The sequence below is a fragment of the Rhynchophorus ferrugineus genome, unplaced genomic scaffold (assembly GCF_030347505.1).
Source record: "Rhynchophorus ferrugineus isolate W39M unplaced genomic scaffold, kcgeb_rfMv2 rfM1, whole genome shotgun sequence".
In the NCBI taxonomy this organism is placed as follows: domain Eukaryota; kingdom Metazoa; phylum Arthropoda; class Insecta; order Coleoptera; family Curculionidae; genus Rhynchophorus; species Rhynchophorus ferrugineus.
In genome coordinates, this window is record NW_027472580.1 from 8,604,376 (window position 1) to 8,630,987 (window position 26,612).

Below are 26,612 nucleotides of genomic sequence, written 5' to 3' on the forward strand. Positions count from 1 at the left end.
TTAAAAGTAATGGAAGGAATTGTTTCCTGTCGCCCTCCGTTATTTATAACGCTTTCATATCTTGGCAACATTTAACTTATTCGTTCAGAATATTTATAGATAACTATCACGTCAATCACGCCACAGCTTCTTAAAATTTCTTAACTTCTTGCATATTGTTTATATTTGTAAATGTTGCCAATTTTCGTTTCTAGCTTCGAATTCTAAGAATGAAATATTCAATTATAATAACAATGACATTCGAAAATATACCGATCAAGTAAATATTACAGAACAATTTGGACGGCAATATCAAGCAGTCTCAAGGTAAGTACCTTCTTGTAATTGCCTTTGTATGTACTTATCGTTTTTTACTAGCATATGTATGTATCGAGCAAAATTTGCACCCGTTTTGTTAAGATTCATATAAATCTTATTAGACATTTTGAATAGAAAAAGTGTTTTATTACTTCTCGATATATTATTATAACAAAATATAATACTTTACTATTGACTACTCTATGAATACTTTGGATGAAATACATTGTATCAATTCCTCTAAACAAAACGTCGAAATTATAAGAAAAACTTCAAAACTTGTTTATAACCCTTACACAAACGTCAACATTTTCAAGAAGCTATACTTTTGTACTTTAATAAAAAGCAATCAAATATCACCATTGAAATGTATAGCGTACATGTAGTGCAGACAAATTATGTCGACTACATGTGAATATAAGTTTAAAAGACTTAAAAACTAAAATTTCTACGAAAGTTAAATACAAAAGCAACTTTAGCAATAAATAAGTTTGCCGAATTGACGATAAACATCGATTTATGTCAAAGATTTACTATTCTAATGACCTAAAAATGATCTTGGTTAAAAAAATATCGTTCTCATAGCCCAAACAGTTATAAATACCACCTTAATATATGAATAAAAAATGATCTGTCAGAACAAAGTTTTATTACTGACTTAGAGAGAGAACTCAGTATCATCGAAATTTTTATATTTGTGGATAATGTATAATATTTGAATAAATATTAATTACAATTGAAAAAAAAACAATTATTTAACTGTAACTATAATGTAAATTTATTTAAATCTAACTAGTTCAAACTAACGATATACTAATTACTATTCCTATACAGTCTCGTCTAGTGGTATATATATATATATATATATATATATATATATATATATATATCACTTATGTATAACTTATTAAACAAAATTAATCAATTATATTAATATTGAAAAAATTAACATCATTTGATCGAGAAAAGTTTTTACTGAATAAAAAGTGCTTTGAAAAAGAAATAAAAATAAAAATATTTTGCTATATACGAACTTAAAAACAAACGCGGAAAACGTAAATCTGAAATTCAAGAAAATCAGTGACAAATCTAAGAAACGTTCGTATATCATAAAAGCACAAGAAGCAATTAAATATCGTCCGCGTAACTTTAAGTAATCTAAACCCATTTTGTTTATGTTAATATAATTTTGCCGATAAACAAACATTTATATCATAAAAAGAAAATAATAATTACAGATAATACTTAATATATCTCTCTGCATGATCCTTAGTAGGCCATGGATACAGAACTTAGGCAAACATGACAACTGAAAATGTAATACCCAATAAGTAGACTATGCAAATGTAATTTATCTTACTGGTAGGTATGTACTACGAGTATATATTCCTGTAACTTATAGCCAAGATAAAAAAAAATTATTGTCACACATTACATTTGTTTCCATGTAATGACCAGTTAATTGAACAAGAAATTGATAATTCTATTGATAAAGCTATTCAGGCTGATTAGACAATATATAAGAGGTAATTATTATGGTTAATACAGTAATGAATAAATTGAATTATATTTAATATTATATATTTTTGGCAACTAAACATCACAAACTTTTTTTGTTGTTATAAACAATATATTACTCTTACTACATAATTATAATAATTTATAGTTTTATATACAGGATATGGTCAGGTGGCTGAAATACATTGCTTTTGAGAATCGTCCCATAATATACAAAAGCAATTTTTACTGTAATTGAATATCTACCTACAACGACCATGTTGAAACCTAATTATGAATCAAGGTTTAAATAATTGAATGTCATCGAAAACGTTTTAGTAGTACTCTCGGCAAATTTGCGTCACATCTCGTACTCTCAAAACAATATTATCTCGGAACAATACATATTCAAGAAGGCCCACTTTGACGATATTTCACTTTAAAGGATTATTTTTTGTTAATCGGAGATATATACATTGGAGATATATACATCGACCAATATTTCGTATAACTATTTTGTCATATATTCACACAACAACTACATCACTGCATCATATCTTAAAGATTTAATTTTTTTTATAAAAACGAATAATTAACATGAAACAAATCCATTCAAAATCAGTCATAAAAAAACAATGTAAAACACTCGAAAAAATCACACCTACTCATCAGTTTAAAAAATATTTATTTGTTGTTAGTACCAAGCAATTAAAAAAATCACATTTTGATAAACATATCAATAATACAGAAGAATAACAACTTATAATTTATGTATTACCAAATTCACTGTTAATTCTCAAATAAAACACTATCTATCAAAATATCAGTGTCCTCCCATGGAATTTGATTTACCATTTGCTGTTTAAATGCTAAAGCTACTGTAAACGGTGGAGGCGATTGAATCAACTTAATTTTAGCAAAAAATTTGTTATAGTATTCACACCCATAGTCTAAACGGTGTCCATGTTTCGTAAAAGCAGCGCCAGGACATATAATAAGATCAAGTCTACCTAAAATATAATAGATGCATTTATTTATAAAATTGAGTAATAAATCTGAGTTAAAAGTATCGCCACATATCTGTTATTAAATATTACGTTAATAATAATAATTAATAAATAGTTAATAAATAATTTAATTTGTCCATTTAGTAGTGAAACAAAACATTATATAAAAATAACATAGTCAGACAAACCATTTTCAAAGGCATCTTCTCTTTTTTCTGACAAATGTGGTTGTTTTATATTCAATTTTACTAATGGAAGTGTCTCCCAATCCATCATAGAATTCAATTTAACCATCTGCATTTCAATCTTACTGCATCTAGAACAAGTTACTGTGAAATTTACAAAGATACCTCCCATATTTTAGAGTCGAAGTAGAAAAAAATAGACCTAGGAATAAAACATTCTCCTCCGGTTTCAAAAATATGTCGAACTATGGGCTCTGTGTCTATTTCGCCAGAATGACTAAGATAAACAGCAATTCTTCTACTGTTCAGGAAAACCGGTAATTTTAAAAGCTACAACAAAGATGAACTGTTCGAATAATCCAATAAATAGTACTAAAAGCTAGTGCCTTTTCGAATACAACATTGGATTGCCTTCTTTTTTCTTCTTTACTCAAAGACTCAATAAGCCTTTTAATTTCTAATCTTAAAGCATTTTTCGTTACTTCTATAGACATAATATGTTTGTGTTAACAAGTATTCTTAAAGTAATTATTATTAAACGTATAATTTCCACAGTAATTTAAAATAAAAGCACTGATTTTATTCAATGATAACACTGTCCGTGTTTTTGTGGTGAAACTGTAGGTTATGTAGAACATTTACGTATTCTATTGTTTTTTTTAATAATTTTTTTTAATATGCATTTTTAGATATAATTCAATAAATAAAGTTTCATTTAATTGGTACTATGCATAAAGAACTCTATGGTACTATGTCACTATAACATGTAGACATAGGTCATAAAGATTTCTCGTTGACATAGGTCACTGGTATTTCCCTGATATATCACTGGTGACATCTGTAGGTTTCACTTGGAAGTTATTTTTGTCGAAATGTATGCACCATAGAAAAAGTATGCACTGAAAAGAAACCTTTGGAATAGGAATCTCAAGCGCTATCGATATTTTAAAAAACATCAAAATATCAAAAAAGAATCAAACAATTTCGATAATACTTCATTTTAAACTTACTTTTACCCAGAATTAGGGGTGTTGGCCACCAAAGAATATAGATATATCTTTTTCGATATTTATAGAAATATATCGATATACCAGAGATTAAAAAATATCGATATATGTTTTGCAACAAGTATAATAAATGTCGATAATAGGCCTTTAAAATTAACTACCTTGAAAATAATGGCCTCTTTTTTTTGATAAAAACGTCGTAACAAAAAATATCGAGATATATCGTATTAATAATTTTTGGGATATTTACATTTTAAGTATGACAATGACGAAGTATCGATATTCAAATATTCATACAATATGATTATGTATTACACTTAAATTAAGCGACAATAATATATAAGTAGCTATATCTATGTTATCAATTTTATTTGCAGTATTATTCATATAAAACATTATCTATTAGAATATCTGTTTCTTCACATGGAATTTTATCTACCACTTGTTCTCTAAATGCTAGAGCTACTGTAGGAGGTGGCGGAGATTGAATGAGTCTTAGTTTAGCGAAGAATTTGTCATAGTATCCAGAGCCATGGCCTAAACGATGCCCATACTTGGTAAAAGCAACCCCAGGGCATATAACAAGATCAAGTCCACCTAAAAAATGAAGGCTTGTTAACTAATAGTTAAAATTATAAATTTTATTAATAATAATGAATAAATTTATTTAAATTTATTAATTTTGTTTCTATATTTTATTAATATTACATCAAAATTATATATTTATCATAAATAGAATAAATGTCCAGTGCATTTAAGTAACAAATTCATTACTGTTTAAAATATAGACTAAATATCATAATAACACAAACCGTTTTCAAAAGCATCTTCTCTTGTTTCTGTCAAACGGGGTTGTTTTATATTCCATTTAGCAGATGGTAGTGTCTCCCAGTCCCTCATCGAATTCAATTTAACCATCTGCATATCAGTTTTACTACATCTGAAACAAATTTCTATCCAACCTACAAAAATGCCTCTATATTATAAAGCAAACACTGAACCAACCTGGGAATAAAACAATCACGTCCATTTTCGAGAATGTTTCGAACTATGGGCTCTGTGTCTATTTCATCAGAAAGACTTAGATACACTGCAATTCTTCTGCTGTTCTGGAAAACTGGTAATTTTAAAAGCTAAAAACTAAGAGTAATTACAAAATTATTACTACAAATGATAATAAATAATCTAATACTTTCTCTAGTACAATACTTGATTGTCTTCTTTTCTCTTTTTTACTCAAAGATGCAATAATCCTTTTTATTTCTACTCTCAAAGCATTTTTTGTTTCCTTAATTGACATTATATTAATTGTGTTAAAGAATAATTAATAAATTTATATATTACGCGCAACAAATTCAGCACTGCAACAACACACTAATTTTTATCTAATGATAACGTACGGCTGCTTTGTTTATATTTTTTAGGATTTAGGTTATGTAACACATTGCTATCATTTAGTTTTTAAATACTATACAATAATTATTATTTCTCAATTTTGTTTTATATCAAAGAAAACTTCAGTAACATATATTTGAGGTAGTGTCATAGAAAAAATAGAAATTTCACGGTATAGGCGACCTTGGGGAAATGTTTTGTTTAGTTCAATCAACTGTAGCGCTGCGATCGCAAATTATGATTGGCAGTTTAAATTGCAGGTGCCGCCACTAACATGAAATGTGATTGGTCGATCAAATTGTGTGAAATCAGCATTTTCTATAGGCGTCCATTTTTATGTTTGTTGTTTGTAGGTTATGGTTTTTGTTTAGATCACGAAATTTTCGTTTTACGTTGTGCATATTTTCTGTTTTACATTAATTATTATGGGGTAATAATATAAAAATTGATGACAATACGTCAGTGTAGTAAAAGATGTAGTGTACCGGGGTAAAATTCTACTACGGAAATTAGACATCGTTTCCCAAAGAATGATCTCGATACTTTCCAAAAATGGGTTGATCAAGTAAATAATAGTAAGTTACCTGGATAAACCACAATGCAAATATATCAACGTCATGGTGTTTGTTATGGACATATTAGTGAAAAATTTAGAATTATCCTTCCTTCACGAACAGGTATTTGGGTAAATGCATATCCATCATTGGTTTTATCAGGTACATATAAAATTATCTATCTACTACATGTCTGTTTATATATTGTTTGTTTACAGAAACTCAAAAACTTATGAAGATGTTAGTAGTAATAAAATTCAATTAATCTACCAAGTTGTGCGTATGTTGTCAATGTGATGTCTCTACATAAAGAAGTCTTACAAGAAGGTAATAATTAATATAACTGGATAATTAGTAGTAATAAATACTACTTTTAATTGTAAAATATCCCTAAAATATTTGCAATACTTTAACTTTTTAGAACAATCAGTGTTCAATCATTTTATAGTAGAGGAATTATATATTTAAATTTGATTGCCTTGTTAAGAAAATATTTGTTACGGTGCCATCAATTAAAAATTTAATTGCTACTTTTAGGGGATTTATTAACTTAAAGAAATCTATTTTGTCTAAATTTACAAATAACTACATTTGTTTAACAAATCTTAACCAAGATTGCTTAAAGATTTTTGTTGGATCTATTAGAGGTCATAGAGGTAGAAACAGCATCCTTCCCCTAGTATGTTCGAGAAATTTCTAAAAGGGCTCATCATTTCATTTTTTTCACATCATTCGCCCGGAGCAAATTGTGAAGAAGATGAACATGTTGGCGCTTTAGATAACTTACATTATTTTTTAACTGGAGATGTAGCATCACCAGAGGTTGTAGAATCACCAGTTGAGTCTATATTTTCAGTTCCAGAGGACTTTGCTCTGAGGAAAACAAGAGTGGAACGTTGCACGTTAGTCTATATTTCAGGCTATTTGATAAAACTTCTGAGAAAAAAGACAACGTGCAATATCTGTCTACATTCTACATTAAGTAGTTCCACAGATCAAAAACTCGATACTGATTTTATAGAAGCGATGCAGCCGCGTAGACCCAAATTAACAACTCCATCAAGACTGTTTTACTATACTGTTTGTAGATCTTTAAGCTATCTCTTTTATTTAATACCTAGATTTTGTCATAAAAATAGCATATTTGTTATTCTGAGAGATGTCTTAAAAAAACACATAAATTTTAAACGTTTCAACTGCCCAGTCCATAGCGATTTTGAAGACCACATTTTAAATCTTATTGTCAAATGTTCATTGTATTTTTGAGTTAAACAAGTTAATTCAATATTAACAGGGAAGGACTTAAAGTTTACCTTCAGTATAGCACAAATACAAGATAGAACTCTAATAGATCCTATAAAATTGATGGCACTAAACAAATACGAAAAAGGGAGCAGGCGTTATAGAAGAGTATTTTAATTATTTTGTCTGGAGTATGGGGCTTTTAATTTTTTTTATTTACATTTTTGTAGTTTATTTATTTTTGCTTTTTGCAATTATGTATATTTCTGTTGTTTTTTATTATTATTTATATTATTTACATTTATGTATATTTGTATAGGATTTTATTTTAATAAATTAGTTTTTTAAATTAAATTCGATTTTCATTCAAATATTATTGGCCAGCAAATGTGACGTCATAAAATAGTCACGTGAAATGGCTGACCAATCAAAGCAAATTATTTTCCTTACAGGATTCTATATAATATTTTTAAACTAACCAATCAAATTCACGTTGTCAGCGCCACCAATGATTGGACTAAACAAGATTTTGCCCCACCACTTAGCATTGTAGTTGCACACCCCTGGGTAGTGTAACACCGGTATTTCCCTCATATCTCACAGGTGACATCTCTATAATTAACGGCAGGTTACATATTGTATAGACTTCTGCAATAAAACAATTAGGAATTATAAATTAGTAAGGTTTGATTTAGTTATACATCTTTATTATTCAATATTTAGGTAATCTTATGTTTTACATTATTCATATATTACATACTAATTATGTATATATGTATATAATAATTTTACGGTAGATAAAAAGTGTAAAATATTACTAATACAACAATGTAATTTCAGTTGGTTACTAGCGACATCGTTGCGGGAACATCCTAAAGTTACGTTTGATAAAGTTTTCTGTAACAATTAAAAGAAAGATAATGAAAAATTATTAATTTAAATTATATACTTAAGGCATTGTGATCGTGATTGCAATATATACTTATTGATAAAATAATACATTTGTGTCTTATCAACATAAATGAAAAAAATTATACAATTATTATGAATTATTTAAATTTAAATCTACTATACTATAATATGACAATCATCATTCACTATCAATATATTTATTCAAACACATAATTAGAACTTAGAAAACAATAGAGGCTTTTTGCTACTATTATTAAAAATTATTTTGCATCTAATTAATTTATCAATTATTGGTTTATTTTTATCATCTGATTATTCCGTGACATTACTCTTTATGGTATTTAAAATTTATAACCTAACAGATTTAATTGCTAACATTTCCAATAGAATTTTAATATTTTTGTGGCAATTAGTTCTTGAGTGATCTTAAATTTGATTATATAATTTTACTTTCTCTAAAATATTTTTTAAGTTAATTAATATATAATATTATATATATTTAATGTAAGATATTCAATGAATATAGGACTCTATATTATATCGGAATAGTGTATGAATTTAATTACGTAGTCAGATGATTCCATTAAAACCTATTTATCAACAAAATAAAAAATATATTTGCATAGTAGAAGTATGCCGATAATTAGAGATTGATATGGAATCAATACTTTTGTTACTGATAGTGTGGTAAACATTTACTTTTTTTGTTAACAAAATACAATAATAAGATACAGGTATTTAAAAAAAAATTTTGACTAGACTTGTTGAACAATGTTAATTTACGAGGTGTTGTTGTACGATATGTACAATGATACAAGTAATAAAAAATCATTGTATATGTATGAGTAATTTTCAACTACTGTCAGTGAAGCTTATTGCAGCAAATTTAGAGTCTGCGGTTTAGATATAGATTCGGAATAATACTTAATACATAGATAAATAGATATCAGATATTTATGTTACATGTTCTAAAGCCGGTAAGATAATCTATTTATCTGAACAGATAATGAAATAATTAAAGATATTGCATACCACGAGAATTAAAACAGTATTAAACATATGAGAGAGACTTTTTTTATGTAACAAGGCTGTAATTCTGACAACTATCGCCGATTTGTTTGTAATAAGAAAAAAAATGGGTTAACTTTCTAAAAAAAATCCTATGTATACAACTGTATACATACCAGGTAAAAACAATATTGAATCGCACACCACGTTAATTTGCGAATTCTAGGATATATATTATACTCTTCAAATATACAAATAATGTACATAATTAATAACTTGGTTTATTATTTTAATGTTTTAATATTATAAGTAATAAATATAATAATAGTAGGGGACGAAAAATATACTAAAACGTTTTAACTTCAACAGGACTCAACAGAATTATTAGATTAACATGTGAATTTAAGATAATTTATTTTATTTATATTATATTCCCCAAATATAAGTATAATTCTGAGTAGCTGGCAACGTTCCAAATTCAAAATTATATAAAACATCATATCCTGAAATTTGTCACAGACTGTCAATAGTATTGCAAATCTGTTGGTAGTAGTTAAGATAATATTGTAAATAGGTAAATAGGTTTAAGTAGGTATTAAGCTAAATTGTGTATTATAGATTAAAAAGGTTTTTGTTTATTTTGATTTGGTTATTACAACGATTATTATGTCATATTTTATTTTAAAACTTTTTTTTGTCTTAAAAATATAAGTTTGATGTTATTTATTACTTTTTAGCAAGTTCCTTATTTATATTTTGAACACGATTCAATTTTTTGCTTAAAAACATTTTATTTTTATTTTTTTAGTGTTAGATATTTACTCAATAAATTATGAAGTTATTTAGTACCCCCTCTACAGTCCGGATTTATCAACCTGCGACTACCACATGTTTGGACCACTGAAAGAAGCCCTCGAAGGTCAAAGATTCATGTCCGGTTTGCCCAAGGAATTCTTCGATACCGGCATCAAAAAACTTCCGGAAATGTGGACAAAATGCGTAACTAGTGAGGGGAAATACCTAGAAAAACTGTAAATATTTGTAAATTTGTTCAATAGCAAATAAACAAAGTATTTGTCTTGATCATATTTGAACCACCCTCGTATATACACTATTTATACTTTTAACCAACCTGTTTGCCGGCTTCGTGGCGCAGTGGTAAAGGCGATAGGACGGTCCTCCTACTGTTGCGATAGCCGCGGGTTCGAATTCTGCTGGGGCATGATCGTAAATGTATGTTTGTGATTACTTAAAATTTGTGATTGTCCTAGGCAAGAGTGTAAAATCCGACAAGAAAAATGATCCCAGTCACGCCAGTAACCAGGCTGGGTAAGACCGGATGTCTTCTGGGATGATTTCTAATGTTGGTTACTCGCCAGTCGGTAGGCTTAATGCTAAGGACCGTGGTTCGGAGCCCACGTTAAACTGTAGGTCCAGTCCAGATAAACCCATAGTTGGTAAAAGGAGACTTTAAAATATGTTTAAAAAAATTTTATTTATTAATTTATTATATTATATATACACTTTATGTCTGTCTCCGTCCCCTCCAGATCAACACCGTACTATTGTACAGTCGCGAAATGACGACAGCCGTCAAAACGCCAAAAAATAACAGTTTTGAAAAATTTTATTTTCATTTTTATTTCAATTTTATTTATCGATAAAATGTGACGTCGAAGTCAATTGCTGCGTACTAATATCTTTATAAGAACCAATCAAGTGTCTTTACAACATTTTTTTTTACTTTATAGATGTCTATAATTCAAATTTCAACTAACCAATAAGTTACCAGAATGATGATCAGAGTACCATCTGGATGTAGGACTTTGGAAATATTTTCTCCAAAAACACCTTGAGTTTTCACTCTACTACTCTATGGATGTACCCGGTATATGAACTATGCTATGTAAAAGAGTGTTTGATTGTATAATCACAATATTTTTTCATCTAGCACATACACAAATAAGTCAATGTTAGTCAAGACCTATGTAGTAAATATTTGCAAATGAAAAGCTATGACACACATTGAACTGAAAAAGAAACGAAACATGTCTCCCATGAGTCGTTTTTTTTTATCAAACATGATAAAATCTAGACAATACATGAATATGTAACAAATTAGTAATCTCAATACACTTGTACTTCAGTAAAATATAATTTAAATAATTATTATCGAGAAATCACACTTAAACACTCGAAATATTCAAACATCTAAAACAATTTATTCGTCGTTCGGCGATTTTGGCAAGACAACATTGACTATCCATCAGAAATGAACGAATCTAAAGAAAAAGAGGCTTACGGACAGCAAAATCAGGACAAACCTCAACATTTTGAGAAAAATGTCACCAAAACCATATCGAAGAAAGGTAAATTAAATTTTCCACTTTAGTTTGTTAAGTTTTTTTTTATTACTCTTCGTGAGTCTTGTGAGTTTGTTAAGTAATTCAACCTTGTTTTAATCAAAATGTTAATGGATAACTAGTCCATATAATAAATTTCTATTATCTTATTCTTCTTCTATCTTCTATCATATTATATAGTGAATGTCATAGCAACAATTCAAATGTTCTCTTGAATTGTTAATGTGCCCTTTGATTAAAGGAACCGATAGTCACAAAGAGCAAAATCTGGAGAATATGGCAGATGAGGTAAAAGAGGTGAGATGAGGTAAAATATATCAATTTCATTCTTCTTCAAGTCACATCCATACTTCTTAACATTATAGTTTCTTCAATTCTCATTCAATAATTGACTACAGACAATTCTTATTTTCCATAATTGTCATTCGGACAAAGTTTGACGTACATTTCGAGAAACAAGCAGTGACCTTCAGTGGTACTTGTCTTTTGATTATGATATCAAAGTACTCGCTCATTTCGTTAAAAAATATTTCCTACATCCGCTTTCTGCTTTCAGTGGTACTTTTCAAATGTCAACATTATTGTTTACCGTAAATGTTTTAGTTGTGACAAATTAAAGTACCAAATTCTCAGAGCCTTATATGTATTTTTTTATAACATCTTTATTAGATACGCTTAGTACAATCTTAATTATAAATTAATTTATTACTACATTTCATTTGTACTTGGATTAATTCACAAGAAAGACGAGTGCAAGAAAATACATCAATATGTATTCCTCAATTATAAAATTATAATAACTTATAGCTATAGTTTACACTAAAGGTACTTTTTATAAGTTCGTATGGTTTGGTTCGCTTCAATCTCCTGACATTCTGCGCGCTGTCCAGCAGTTGTATTGCTTCCACGTTAGTATGGTTTAGTAATCTTCTTTCGTGTTATCTCGGATAACTTCGCAAATCCATTTGATTTCCAGGTCATCGATCAGTTGGTTACGTAGCGATAAGCATTGCTTATTAATCGAAGAACCTTGTTTTGACAGCTTTGGATGACTAGTTGATTTGATTTTTTAGTGCAACCCCATATTTGCACCCTATAGGTCCAAATTGTCCAAGTTGAGAGTATCTTCTGGCTAACCAGTATAGTTGTTTTATTTTAGTTTTAATGTGTTTTGCTTTTTGTATAACATGATGTTTTATATGTAATTAAAAACCCCTTTTCTACTACTTAGTGATGTAACTATGTGTTATATTTATTGTTTTTCAATACAAATTTATGGTTTTTACAATTCTGGCATCTGTTACTTTCGATTTTCTGACCAGATACATAAATGCATTTACTTGTTCTATTTTATTACTTCCGACTCTTATTACTCTGACTCCCATTACCATAAATTTCGTTTAGCTTTAATTCATTATCATTCGGTATTCTTTTCTTAAAATTTTCTGCAAATATTCCGTGGTTCATCAGTTGTTATTATTATGTAATCTGCAAATGTTCCTAGTGACATTACTATCTTTTCCATATTTCTATACATTATATGTAGCTATATTTTATCTATTTAAAATGTCTTTATTATTTAATGCATTAATATTATAAACAGGTTTAGGCATAAATTTTCCCCTTTGAGCTTGTCTTAACCTTAATTCTTCCCCTTGTCTTAACCTTATTTGAAGGGGGTTTGAAGATTTTTAATTTCACGTTATCTGAAATGACGGCATTAGTATTTATCCTGTGTATTTCTCGAATTATTTTTACATTTATATTACTTGTTCTAATATAACCCAGGATTTTTCTTCTTACTTTATAAAATACATTTTCAAAATACAATTCATAAATGCTATTTATATCTATTATTTTAGTTGGCTGTTTAAACTATTTATCTTGTACTATCGACGCAAAAACCTGGGTTTATTATGCTTGATCATCTTCAGACGCTGCTCCGAATCACCAACTCGTCGTTGTGTTTGGTCAAAAGTGAGCTCGCGCGGCACTTTGCACAGAGCTTTCTGTAGTATATTGAATTGTATATAGTATTTTATTATAATATATTTATATTTAGTATATATACGTAGTGTATATACGAATATAAACTTAGCATACCAATCCTTTATGGTTTATTTTCCTGAGGCAGTGTTCGGAAACTCGGCATCAAGCCAAATTTCTACTTCAACTCTATTTTTTCCCTTCAAAAAGCAATATTTTATCAACACGCGAAATTCCTTTTTATCCATTTACTTCACTTGCAAAAAAGTTGCTTCACTCAAAATGCTATAATTCACAAACTAATGATCCAACAGCTGTCAAACGTATACATGCATTTTTGAGGGTTAGAGTTAACTAAAAAACATATGCATTTAATTCTAGTAGCATGTGTAAGGCCGGGATTTTTCAATTCACCTGTTAAATATATGATCTTGTATATCTTCCTTCCTTTTTGAAACCACTCTGCGTTTCTGTTAGTGACTTTAGACGAGTTTCTATAATTTTCTCCTATATCTTCATAGTTATGTCCAACATCACACAGAACCTTTGTAAATCAATAATAGAAAATGTGCTGTTAGAAGAAAGAATTCAATTTCACTATTTTTGAACATTGGTAGTTAATTTCATATTCAACCGAATAAATCTGAAGCTGCAAAATCTAGGAAATACTGCTGCTAAAACATCTAGTATCAAACGGACAATATAATTTTAACTTACTTTTTATGGAATGTTACGCCATCCAATTTTCTTAAACCCAAAAACTTCAATCAGGAAAATAAAGTGGACAAACATTAGCAAGAAAGTGTTTCTTTTTTTCAAGTACATTTGTTTACAACCCTTTCAAACAAAAAAAACGTTTCAAAATAAAATATGTACGCAATAATCGTTGGAATAATCAAATAACAAAAACAAAAACCTTATTTAACCTATCTACTACACGTATTTTATATTCTACTATATACACATACACATCATGGATCAACAAGATCGACAAGCGAAATGACAAGAACTTAATCATATCACTTGAGGGATGTCCTATTCCTTAGGCAGAATACACCAAATACCTCGCAATATATCTCGATGGTAGGTTAAACTAGAAACATCATGTTAGATAAAAGCAGAGCAGATTAGGCTCACAGTCAAGCAACTGTACTGGTTAGTCAGAAGATACTCTCAACTTATCCTAAAATCAAAGAGATTCGTTGATCAATAAATCATAAATTTGAATTTGAATTTGAACCTATTTGAACCAATTTGAACCTATTGGGTGCAAATATGTGTATGCACTAAAACATTAAACCAACACAACCAAAACAAAGTTATACGATTAATTACCAATGCTTATCTCTACGTAACCAACGAAGCAACACAGCTACTGGACAACACGTAGGAAATCAGAAGATTGAATGGAACCAAACCGCACGATCTTGTTTATTGTATAAGTGTATTTTTAACTTTAACTTAAGTGGTTTAGTTTTATTTTAATTTGTGAAATATATACTGATGTATTAATCCCATATCTGCCTTGCTTGTGTATTACTGCAAGTACAACAGAACAGTAGTAATAAATTAATTTGTAAATTAAGATCGTACTAAGCATATCGAGGATGTAATTAATAAAAAGCTTATTAATGAAGAATAAAAAAATTCAGGTCCCAAATTTGGCTCGAGACATGTACAAATTATTCTGATGTTATTCGGATTGATCTTCGCCATCGCCATGAGAACCAATCTGTCTGTTGCTATTGTTTCAATGACCGCCAACTCCACAAATACCAGTTCAGTGCCTGTAAGTAACTCATTAAATATTAGATGTTTGTATGTATTTTGATCAGCGATATCTATTGATAAAAATACGTAATATAAGTATCAATATAAACAATTGTTAAACAACCTAACCTAATTGTTAAATTCGAAGGTTTTCACATTTTTCCATTTATTAGCATTGAGTCATTTTCCACACTCATTACTTTTCTGATTTGATTTGAAGACAGCTGATGCCAAAGGCTATCAAATCCATTCTCCGACATTGCATTTGATATGACCTGAAAGACTAAAGGAGTTCTAAGGCAAACAATTGGATTGCCAAGACTTATTGGATGAAAACCAAGCTAAGCTCCCAGAGAACTTTCAGAGAGGTTAACAGTTAATAAATCAACAAACATATGTGATGGGAAAGATCCTAGAGGAGGGAAAATGGATATAACACGAATTGACTGCAAATCCCATTTCAAAACTCTACTTCTAGATATAAATAAAGAACTCACTAAAAATTAAAAAATAATCAAACTTAGATTTTTAATACAAAAAAACGTTTCAAAATAAAATATGTACGCAATAATCGTTGGAATAATTAAATTTAAAAAAAAACAAAAACCTTATTTAACCTATCTACTAGACGTATTTTATATTCTACTATATACACATAATTTAGCTTAATACTTACCTACCAACTAATCAGTTTGAAGTCGGTGCCGAGCAACAAATTAGATTTGTTTTGTTCGTAATTTAATTTTGTGTATATGTCACATAATTATATAACTATTCTTGTATTGTTTAGGCTTAGTGGACTTCAAACTGATGAGTTGGTAGGTAGGTATTAAGCTAAATTATGTGTTTATAGTAGAATGATTGAAAATAAGGAACGCTTCAGGACCCTGAAGTCCTAACCTAGGACGTTTGACAAATGTTCTAACCAAACTAGAACAAACACAAAATCACAAAACTTGGCCGAGCACCAAGCTATAGCAACAATCGAGTGGTGATACCAAGCGATTGTTGTTGTACCCTAATGCATGAAACAGATCTCAAACAGTATCAAAGACTCAGTTCAATATCTGTTAATTTCTAATTTATATGTTTTTATTCAATAAATGACCGTTAATGACCAAAAATAGTAAAATAATAAAGTTATTAAATATTTCTAATCAATTTAAAAAAATGGGCTACTGATTTGGATTCTGAAAACATCTCCCCCCCCCCTCATTTCCCTTTTAAACTACTTTTGGTTGCTTAGGTGCAAAACCGTGTATCACTACATAGTATAAAACAAAGTCGCCTTTTCTGTCCCTATATCCCTATGTGCGCTTAAATCTTTAAAACTACGCAACGGATTTTGATGCGGTTTTTTTCAATAGATAGAGTGATTCAAGAGGAAGGTTCATATGTACAATACACGCATAATATACTAAGGCAACATTGCTAATTTTAGAGGTTTCTAACGTGATGTCGTAAATTAACCTATTTTTTTAGGCTTATTTAGCAATTAGCAAAAACGCTGCCTAACCCTACGAGTTAGATCAAATTAATGTACTACAGTATTGTACACCATAAAAAGGTGTACAAAAAAGTCCGCGATGGTATATGTTTATCTTTTAGGGATAACCCACATTAACCATTTTTATTGTTTACTTTTTACGTGAGAAAATGGCTTATTTACGAAGCTATTTTAAGCAATACGGCATTAATCCTTATCGAATTAAGTACCTTAAATACAGTGTGCAATTAATAGAGATCAATATGGTTCCTTACAGCATGTAAATTAAACAAATATTTTCGGAGATATTACAAATTTAAAATTTGCGTTTAAAAATGTGTAATGTAATAAAAATTGTATGAATTTAGATATTCCAAAGATAGCAGGAAATCTTCATAGTAAGTATAGGGGAAGAGGAATTGTTTTACTCCAAATTTAATGCGTGCAGGCCAAGGGCAGTAATGAATGAACCAAAAATACTGGATCGATTTTAATCATGTTTTCATTGAGTGACATAGGCATATATATTTTATGCCCGTGCAAAGTCGGAGCGGGCCGCTATGTTTTTATATACAACGTTCATATTTTTTCTGTAGTGTATTTAATTTAGTATCAGCATTGCACCCGTGCGAAGCCGGGACGGGTCGCTAGTACTTGTATAATCTTTATAGGTCTGAATAAACCACTATTTATCTAAAATCTTTTTCAGACATATGACTGGAATTCCGCCAATGTTTCGTACATATTATCATCATTTTTCTGGAGCTACATATGGCTGCAGGTGCTGGCAGGATATTTAGGAAAAACTTACGGACATAAATACTTTTTATTGTGTGCCTACTCAATAAATTGTTGCGGTGCGTTGCTGATACCACTCGCGGCCGAACACTTTGGATATATTGGTGTGATAGGCTGCAGAATCCTGCAAGGCTTTGGACAAAGCTTCCTGTATCCGTCAGCAACGGTTATTCTGGGCAAATGGGCACCAGTTGAAGAACGATCAACTTTATCAAATTTTATGTTTTCAGGTAAGTTTAACAATTATCACAAACATTTAATAAATGTATTTATTTTTCAAAATTTCTCTTCCCTCAAAGTAATCCCTGTTGCCGATTTTTTGTCTGACTGGCGTAATTCAGGTGACTAATGCGGTTTCGGAATGATATGACTTTATTTTTTATGAAAAAATAGTAAATAGCCAATGTTATGTTAATACGTAACGTATGTAACATAAATATATGTTAGTGCTGTGTTAAATGGGCTATTCTTGGCTAGAATGTTAGCAATCGTTAGTCTGCAGAGCCTGTGCGTTCGGGTATAATTGTAATTGCCTTTCGATACAGCATCCAAGAGAAGTAGATCGTTGAGGTTAGACTTCTGATAATAAAAGTTGGCTGCTGTTTCATTTTTTTATGTTCATTATTGGATGTTGCGTGTTTACTAGTGGGTATTACTAGTGATTGAATATTAATCATGTTTGAAGAAGTAAAGAAAGACTTTTTTAAATTAATTACTCGGTTAGTTGATTTTTAATTAAAAAATATGACAATTTTATTGAAGAATGTTGATGAACAATTTTGTTAGACTATTTTGGGTTGTTAACCTTGTGTTTATATCAGTTATAAACTAATTTAGTTGTAAAAATAACTTATTGATACTGACTAAATTGGTAGAATTAAATGTAAGTAAATGTATGCTATCTAAAATGAAAACAATGAATTTGAATGTAATAGCAAAAGTAACACCTTAATCTGATTTTATTTAAATATGTTTTTGATTTAGATATTGACATGAAGACCAATAAATTTGTCAAATTGTAAACATAAATGGAAATGTATTAAAGTAATATGTATGTTGACTTGATTATTATTTTAATTAAAGAATGATATATACGCTTTTTATAGTTCACAAGGGTAGAATTATAAAAGTAAATGAATAACAAGGATAAAACATATAGTGAATTGTAAAATTTTATTGCGATTTAATAAATGTTCATGGAAAGTTTTATAGTATCCCGAAAAAAATTATGGAAACGGAAAAGCAATTTGCTTGTTAGAATGACTCTACGAATCTTTTTAGTTGTATCTAATCTATAAAAGTAATTAAAATATTAGTCAAGACATCACTGTGCAAAACATGAACTCATTACCTATTTTATTTTAAATAGAAAGGCCCTTTGTTCCACTTTTCTACCTTTAGAATAGTAACTGTTTGATCATTAGGGAGTCGTTTTATCAACTCTTGTCAGCACATTTATTTATTATTTATTATTCTCTGCCACTCTAGTATTCTGCAAAATCCTATCAACAATTAGACCTTCAGTCAGTTGATCTTTGTGTTTATTTTCTTCGACTTTTGTCCATTTTTGTAACCAAACTCATATTTATGCCTCACATGTGCCTCAGTATATTCAAGGATAATTCACCTAAAATAGATGTTATTACTAAAACATAAAACGACTAAAATAGACTTCTAATTGTTACCAGTAAATGCAATTTTTGTTATTATTCTTGACTGACAAACTCCATTAATGAAACATATTAATCCTCTAGCTGATGGCTGACGTACTGTAAATATGTTTTCATAATGTTAGTTGAAATAATGGATTATACCCAGGAATGTTTTCTTGCACAACTGACACACTAAACTTTCTCTATAAATTTAATATTTATTTTCATAAATTTATTCGATACAATTTAAATAAAATCCCGATAAAATGGCGATCTTCCGACGATTATTTTCGATTGCAAAGTCCGATTTTGCCCGAACGCACAGGGTCTACAGTTTAACGAATACTTAAGAATTTAAAAAAAAATGTTTTTTTTTTTCATTTTTTCAAAGCTAGTTAAAAATCTAGTCCATAAAATCCTTAAAAAATATGCCCCTAAGAGGATTTTACAAAATTTATATTATCTTCTGAGATATAAATGTTTTGGTCACGCGGAATCTAATAACGAAACTTTAAACTCATTCTTCTCGAAAGTACTTTTCGACGATTGACATGATCTCCCAAGTTCAACTTTATCGATTTACTTGAAATTTGGTGTGAGTCTTTTAGATACATCCTTCTATTATATCAAAGAACTATAATTTGGCGAAAAAAACTGTTTTTACTGCGATAAGATATTATTATCTCATTATCGTGATAAGGCACACCGCAATTGGTATGATGACAGTGATCAATAATCACAAAACTACATTACAAGGTTACAGCGCCTCATTTCACATACATTTTAAAGAAAATATGTTATTATGTTGATTAAAATCCACTTGAGTCGTATTATAAATTCACATGAGTGGTGAGAGGCCAATAACAAACGGGACGTGTGCAGCAAAATTTATTTGTCTGCAACTATTAAGTGTTTGCATTTATTTTAATCAACGATATCTATTGGTGAAAATGCGAAGTATCAACGTAAACAACCTAACCTAATTGTATTATCCGAAGATTTTGCCATCAATTTAATCTATTAAAGTTGTGATTTCTAATACTGAAAAAAAAAACTTTGAGTCTGTCCCTGTTACAACAAGCACTATTCAATTTCTGAATCGCTTTGCACCAAAATTACTAGTGTCTTGAACTTTGGTTAGTCCTCTCTTAAGAGGTTTGATTCTCTTGAGATTGATCCAAGAATATAAGTATATGGACGTTTGTGCGGCTTCTTTCTTTGTGGAAAATTAAAAACTAAATATTTGGTATTTTATATGATTGTTAATATGAATAAACGTACCCTAACTTACAACAACAAAACACGCTGTAACGATTATAAATTTCTTTGATGGTTAATCCAGTCAGTTTGGGATTTTTAACATTATCAGCCATTTTTTTAAAGACAGCCAAATTCTTCTTCGAACTAAAACGATTCTGCATTTCTTTACGACTTGTGCATCCGGGTACACAACACTTTCTAGATCGAGAATTCACATTACTTATTGTACTACCAACTTATAAAAACTAATAAACTAATAACATGATCTTTAAACTTTATAGAAATCTAAATACACTGCTCCTTAAGTTGGGCACATTGAAAATGATGCCCAAAACAAACAAACAGTAAAGGCCCTATACAGACGACGTGAACCAATCGGATCCCGTCTCGGCTTATAGCAAAGCTATTAAAACAAGTAATAAGTTAATGTAGCGACAGCGATGTAGTTAATGTTGGACGCCGCGAAACATTTCCCCAAAATTTCCTATAAAGTTGAATCTCTATTTCTCTATGACTGAATCATTCAGACCGTTTAAATGCTTGCCAGGTAAAAAATTAACAGTTTTTGGTAACTGGCGATGAAAACTGAATCTTCTACAACAATTCTAAATGCAAATAATCATGGGTTAATTCAAGAAAACCATCCACATCGATACCAAAGCGGATTATTCAAGGCTATAAGGTTTTGTGTACTAAGAGCTGCTAAAACCGAATGAAATTGATAATTTGATATCTACCGGAATGAATTGAACAAACTGAATAACATATTGCTACAAGAAGATCAGCAATAACGAGTAACAGGCATAAAATGATCCTTTTGCATGAAACCACTGGGACACAGATCGCATATAATATACTAATCAGACATTGCGCCCTCTAAATAGTGCTTGTGCATTCCATTTCTAAATACCGAAAAAGTACGGAAATTGATCCATTATTGGATGGCTGTCAACATCTTCCTTTTTTGGTACAGCAACACTACGTTTCAAAAAAAGTTTGAGAAAATAATGGGAAATATTTTGTCCCCGGCCTACCATAGTAAAACACATTTTTTGGCGAAATTAATTTTATTCAACAAAATTCCCTTCAGGGTGATATACTGATTATAGTGACCCTCCAACTTTTCGATATCATTTTTGTAGTACGGTTTCTCCTTCGTTTCAAAATAGGCCTCAGTTTCGGCGATCACCTCTACATTCGAAGAATATATTTTCATAGCGAGCATTCTTTTGAGATCTGAGAACAAAAAATAGCTGGAGGGCAGATCTGGAGAATACGGTAGATGAGAAAATAATTCGAAGCCCAATTCATGGATTTTTGCCATCGTTTTCACTGACTTGTGACACGGTGTATTGTCTTTGTGAAGCAGCGCTTTCTATTTCTTCAAATGCAACGGTTTTTCGGCGATTTCGTCCTTCAAACGGTTTAATAACGCTATGTAGTAGTCGCTGTTAATGGTCCTTCCTTTTTCAAGGTAGTCAATGAAAATTATTCCATGCGCATCCCAAAATACACACGTCATAAACTTACCAGCCTACTGCTGCGTTTTCCCACGCTTTGAAGCTGGTTCATCGTGTGCAATCCACTCGGATGACTGTCGATTGGACTTCGGAGTGAAATGATGGAACCATGTTTCATCTATTGTCAGATATCGATGTAAAAACTCTGGTTTATTACACTTGATCATCTTCAAACACTGCTCCGAATCATCAACTCGTCGTTGTTGGTCAAAAGTGAGCTCGCGCGGCACCCACTTTGCACAGAGCTTTCTCAACCCCATATATTCGTGAATGATATGATGTACACGTTCAGTTGATATTTTTAGAGTGTCTGCTATTTCATTCAATTTCAATTTACTGTTCAACTGTATTTTTTCCTTTCAAAAAGCAATATTTTATCAACGCGCGATATTCCTTTTTATCCATTTTTTTCACAATAACAAAACTTGCTTCACTCAAAATGCTATAATTCACAAACTAATGGATTTAATTCTAATACCGGGCCGGGGACAATTCAATTGACCTGTTATGTACTATACTTATACCGATTATTTCTCAATAATTACTAATTTAAAGTGAATATAATACATTTATAAAATGATATTGTTTAATATTTTTAGGAGTTTATATAGGAACCATCATGGGTTCATTGATAACCGGTTACTTCTGCGACAGTTCGTTGGGTTGGCCTTACGCGTTCTACTTTTTCGGAACACTCGGTGGTGTCTGGGCCATAATTTGGAGCATTTTTGGACAAAACAGTCCAGCGTCTGATCCAAAAATATCCAACGAAGAGAAGAAATATATCCAAGCCTCGTTAAACCAAGAAGACAATTTGGTAGGCCCCCACTAATTAAAACTATTGTTGAATTTTAATTATATTAATAATGTATTTTGTGATGTTATTTTTTCCATAGAATATACCGGTCCCTTGGAAGAAAATATTCACTTGTATACCTTTTTATGCTCTCCTTCTATGGACCTTCAGCTCTACCTGGTGTTATTCGATGATAATGACCGAAATTCCGACATATCTGTCGAAAGTAATGAATTATGACGTCAAATCGGTAAGTATTTATTAACTACTAGATGAATGAGTGATAATTACACGGTGAATTTTGTATTATCTACATCTATTTTAGTGCTTTTTATTTATCTATTTTGACCAAATCGTTGTTCTAATGAAGAAACATTTGTAGTTCTTGGTCAATAATTTGCTTTATTATAGGATTGTGAGCACAACACCCATCGATCAAAATTTGTCCTTGGATCTGTAATTATTTAAGTTTTTTTAAACTTGTTTCTGATGATGTTAAACGTCGTCAATTAGAAACAACTATTATATTTTAGAATATTGGCCAATAATTCGTTTTGAAAAAAATATCAATGAATACAAATATGGATATATCGATATATCGACCAAAAATATCGATATTTTTTCGCCATCCCTAGTCAGGATGAGCAATGTCTGTTAAATACAGCTGGTGGTGTAAGACTTTCCATTTTTCGTATAGTTTTGAACGGGTCTTAACGACTAAATCATATCAATCATTGTTACATAAGTGGTGGCATGTTCTTTTGTAGAAAGCAAGAATCTTAATAGTATCAGATTTATGCATGTATTTTAATCGGCAATATCTTTTGGTGAAAATACGAAGTTTCAATGTAGAACTGATGAACTACCTAATTAAATTCGATGCAGAAACAATTGTTGATCAACAATAACAGGAACAAAGTCATCCTCGTACCATAGATATTGCAAGAATTATGTGGGATACACTATTGCTGCTCGAATAGGAACTTCTGTTGCAACAAGCGCGCTCACCAGACATAACATCTTCTGATTATTGGCCACTTCTAAACCTTGAGCTTGCCAAACCAATAACGTCTTTTTGACATGATGTCACAGGATGATGGGAAAAAGTTCTAGAAAATTATGGAAAATAAACAATCATTACATATGCTAGCTCCTAATATTTTCTCCCGTACCATTGATTCACCGGTTTGTACTAATTAAATTTTTTTTTATTTCTAGAGTGGTATGGTCAGCTCTATCCCTACAGCAATGACATTGATAACAATATTAATCATCGGACCACTGTCTGACTGGATAATATCTAACAACTACCTTCGTCTCGTGACTACACGTCGGATATTCACGGCTATTGGTAACTAAACATTAACTTTGCCTTCCATAAATTATAAACATCCAATATTTTCAGCCAGCTATGGTCAAGCTTCCTGCCTATTGATTCTCTCCTATATTAACTCGTCTCAAGCCCACATCTCCATTTTGATACTGAGCTTGAACGGAGTTTTCATATCAGGAGCCCTGGTTGGAGCCAGTGTTGGCCACTTAGACCTTTCCCCACGTTTTGCTGGTATTATGCACGGTTTTATCAACGGTTGCTCTCAGTGTTTCTCAATTGCAGCTCCACTGATAACCAACTGGTTTGTGACTGATGTGGTTAGTATAAATACCTAGTGATAATTAATACTAAACTTAACTCGACATATATTCTAGACAAATGCGTCGATGTGGAAGAAATTGTTCATATTTTCATCGATATTTCACGCTATCGGAGCGACTATTTATATGGTTTTCGTGTCGGCAACACGTCAGCCTTGGGATGGACCAGAGAGCCGGAACGCCAAGACCAAGAAGATATCAGTAGTCAGTCTGTCAGGACTTTAATTATGCTCTATTTGTATGCTTATATCTGTGATAATATAGTATTAAAAATTATCGTATGTGTTTTCTTCTATTTATTTTATCAATAAATTGTTTAATAAAATTAAACTTCAAAAAATAAATAAAGAAATAACTAAAAAATTAAAAATAATCAAATTTATTAACACAATTTTTTTTAAATATAATATGTACATAATAGTTGTAATAACTAAATGAAAATAAACATTTTTTTATTACTCTTCGTGATTCCACAATCTGCCCTATTGGCAGTAAATATTTCTTATGTCTATATTATATATACATGGCATGTAGAAAATTACTTCAATAAACAATCTTCTGTATTAAATATTATCTTAATTAATTAGTCTTATTCTAAAACTTATTCTAAAGTTTATATATGTCCAGTAATCAGATCAAGTGGTGATAGACGTTTTAGTCCACGCACTCCACTATCACGTCGCATATTTAGCTGCGAGTACATTGGAATGCACTGACACTCTTTCGAAGTACTTCACACAAACACGTTGAATTACACTCGTTATAGGTTCTAGAGGAATATCGCGTTGTATCACTTTATTTGAAATATAGTACGGAGCATCAACAATGGCACGCAACACTTTATTTTGGAACCGTTGAATGATGGATATATTAGATTTGCTAGCGGTACCCCATAGTTGGATTCCATATGACCAAATGGGCTTAAGTATAGAGTCATACAGCAATACCTTGTTATCTAATGATAATTTGGATTTGCGCCCGATGAGCCAATACATTTGATATAATTTGAGTCCAAGTTGTTTCCTTTTAGAGAGTATGTGCTTCTTCCAGGTTACACGTCGATCTAAGTGTATACCAAGATATTTAACATTCTCTGCTTGGGAGAGACAAATGGATCATTCTATTATTATAAAGAAAATGCCGGTGCAGCTCGAATAGAAAATTCTATCACATCCAACGTACTCACCAGACAAAGCGTCTTCTGATTACCACTTGTTCGAATTGAGGCAAAATAATTTGTCTGGCACACTGTTTCGAAATGTACCAAAAGGGATAGCTGACAAATTAAAATCGATCTTTCGACACAATGTCGTCATGTTACCAGAAAAATGAAAAAAAATTATGGAAAATATTTTAATTCTTTTTCTAATCTTTGTTAGTAAAAGTCTTTTTAGGTAAAAGTGCAAAAGTGATTAGAATATATTCAAGCATATACTACTTCAGTTCACTTAATTTTATTTCTTTAAATAGTAAATCATATTTTTAGGAAAAAAATATTTTAATAATATTTTTGAGTCGAAAGTTTAAATTTGAAACCCGAATGTTTTTGAATGAAATGAAGCAAAGAGCAACCTATACTACCGACAAGGTTCAGTTAGTGATTAAGAATTAAAGGACTTACTTGATAAAGAATAATATCGGGCCAGTCACTTACTACCTGATTTTACTATTTTACAAAATAAACAATTGGCAAATATTATGTTTAATTTTATAACAATTAGCATTCTTAAAAATACTCATGCTTTTATAATTATTCATTATTCATTCATGAAATAACAGGTGGGGCAAAAGTCCGGCTACCATTTTTATTGCGCGTTATCTTGGTTATGTGACGTTTAGCTCAGATTTGCTCTAACTATTCTATTGTGTAGACATTCAAATTTTATCATGGATAAATATACATCACAAGAATGAGCAGAAATTGTGACAATATTTTTTAAAGATAATCGTTCCATTATTGCCACTCAGCGGAAATTGCGTCAAAGATTTCCTAATCGTCCAGTGTCTCACAAAACCACAATTTATCGTTTACACTCAAAATTTCGACAGTACGCTACGACAGCAGAAAGGCCTCGTTCTGGAATACAACGGACGTCTCGTAACACTGACAATGTGAATCTGGTACGCAATACTGTTACAGAGTCTCCGGAAACATCAAATCAGAGATACCAGTTACACATTTCTACACGCAGTTTAAGGCAAATTTTGAAAACTGATTTGAAAA

At 30.4% G+C, this 26,612-nt stretch overlaps 3 protein-coding genes across 5 annotated transcripts; 1 reads left to right on the forward strand and 2 right to left on the reverse strand.

The window, feature by feature from the left end:
- Nucleotides 1-2,462: 2,462 nt before the first annotated feature.
- On the reverse strand, nucleotides 2,463-3,623 carry LOC143203388 (5-formyltetrahydrofolate cyclo-ligase). The gene is made up of 4 exons (XM_076415499.1): nucleotides 3,373-3,623; nucleotides 3,189-3,316; nucleotides 2,990-3,117; nucleotides 2,463-2,804 (listed from the first exon to the last, which is right to left on the reverse strand). Exons 1-4 carry the CDS (start codon nucleotides 3,478-3,480, stop codon nucleotides 2,584-2,586), a joined length of 585 nt encoding a protein of 194 aa, XP_076271614.1. The 5' UTR covers nucleotides 3,481-3,623; the 3' UTR covers nucleotides 2,463-2,583.
- Nucleotides 3,624-4,345: 722 nt separating this feature from the next.
- On the reverse strand, nucleotides 4,346-5,394 carry LOC143203391 (5-formyltetrahydrofolate cyclo-ligase). Of its 3 annotated transcripts, none has more exons than XM_076415518.1 (5): nucleotides 5,338-5,384; nucleotides 5,186-5,281; nucleotides 4,999-5,126; nucleotides 4,806-4,955; nucleotides 4,346-4,590 (listed from the first exon to the last, which is right to left on the reverse strand). In XM_076415518.1, the coding sequence occupies exons 3-5, from the start codon at nucleotides 5,021-5,023 to the stop codon at nucleotides 4,373-4,375; spliced, it is 393 nt and encodes a 130-aa protein (XP_076271633.1). In that variant the 5' UTR covers nucleotides 5,024-5,126; nucleotides 5,186-5,281; nucleotides 5,338-5,384; the 3' UTR covers nucleotides 4,346-4,372. The 3 variants fall into 3 exon arrangements, with proteins under 3 accessions (XP_076271633.1, XP_076271639.1, XP_076271627.1); XM_076415524.1 differs by having other exon boundaries at nucleotides 4,999-5,133; XM_076415512.1 differs by having other exon boundaries at nucleotides 4,806-4,933; nucleotides 5,186-5,394.
- A 34-nt stretch (nucleotides 5,395-5,428) lies between these two features.
- Nucleotides 5,429-24,664, forward strand: LOC143203312 (putative inorganic phosphate cotransporter). Its single transcript, XM_076415449.1, has 12 exons — nucleotides 5,429-5,532; nucleotides 7,756-7,863; nucleotides 9,919-10,135; nucleotides 10,856-10,992; nucleotides 11,056-11,473; nucleotides 15,106-15,242; nucleotides 17,419-17,737; nucleotides 22,539-22,756; nucleotides 22,836-22,985; nucleotides 23,954-24,086; nucleotides 24,141-24,385; nucleotides 24,443-24,664. Exons 5-12 carry the CDS (start codon nucleotides 11,377-11,379, stop codon nucleotides 24,611-24,613), a joined length of 1,470 nt encoding a protein of 489 aa, XP_076271564.1. The 5' UTR covers nucleotides 5,429-5,532; nucleotides 7,756-7,863; nucleotides 9,919-10,135; nucleotides 10,856-10,992; nucleotides 11,056-11,376; the 3' UTR covers nucleotides 24,614-24,664.
- Nucleotides 24,665-26,612: the final 1,948 nt, after the last annotated feature.

Excerpts from the sequence above, each read along its gene's own strand:
- LOC143203388 (XM_076415499.1), bottom strand. The coding sequence starts at position 3,480 with ATGTCTATAGAAGTAACGAAAAATGCTTTAAGATTAGAAATTAAAAGG. Across the intron at positions 3,317-3,372 it reads CCAATGTTGTATTCGAAAAG|CTTTTAAAATTACCGGTTTT; the intron begins GCACTAGCTTTT and ends TCTTTGTTGTAG. Across the intron at positions 2,805-2,989 it reads AGAAGATGCCTTTGAAAATG|GTAGACTTGATCTTATTATA; the intron begins GTTTGTCTGACT and ends ATTATATTTTAG.
- LOC143203391 (XM_076415512.1), bottom strand. The coding sequence starts at position 5,293 with ATGTCAATTAAGGAAACAAAAAATGCTTTGAGAGTAGAAATAAAAAGG. Across the intron at positions 5,127-5,185 it reads CAAGTATTGTACTAGAGAAA|CTTTTAAAATTACCAGTTTT; the intron begins GTATTAGATTAT and ends CTTAGTTTTTAG. Across the intron at positions 4,591-4,805 it reads AGAAGATGCTTTTGAAAACG|GTGGACTTGATCTTGTTATA; the intron begins GTTTGTGTTATT and ends TTCATTTTTTAG.
- LOC143203312 (XM_076415449.1), top strand. The coding sequence starts at position 11,377 with ATGAACGAATCTAAAGAAAAAGAGGCTTACGGACAGCAAAATCAGGAC. Across the intron at positions 15,243-17,418 it reads CAAATACCAGTTCAGTGCCT|ACATATGACTGGAATTCCGC; the intron begins GTAAGTAACTCA and ends AATCTTTTTCAG. Across the intron at positions 17,738-22,538 it reads ATCAAATTTTATGTTTTCAG|GAGTTTATATAGGAACCATC; the intron begins GTAAGTTTAACA and ends TAATATTTTTAG.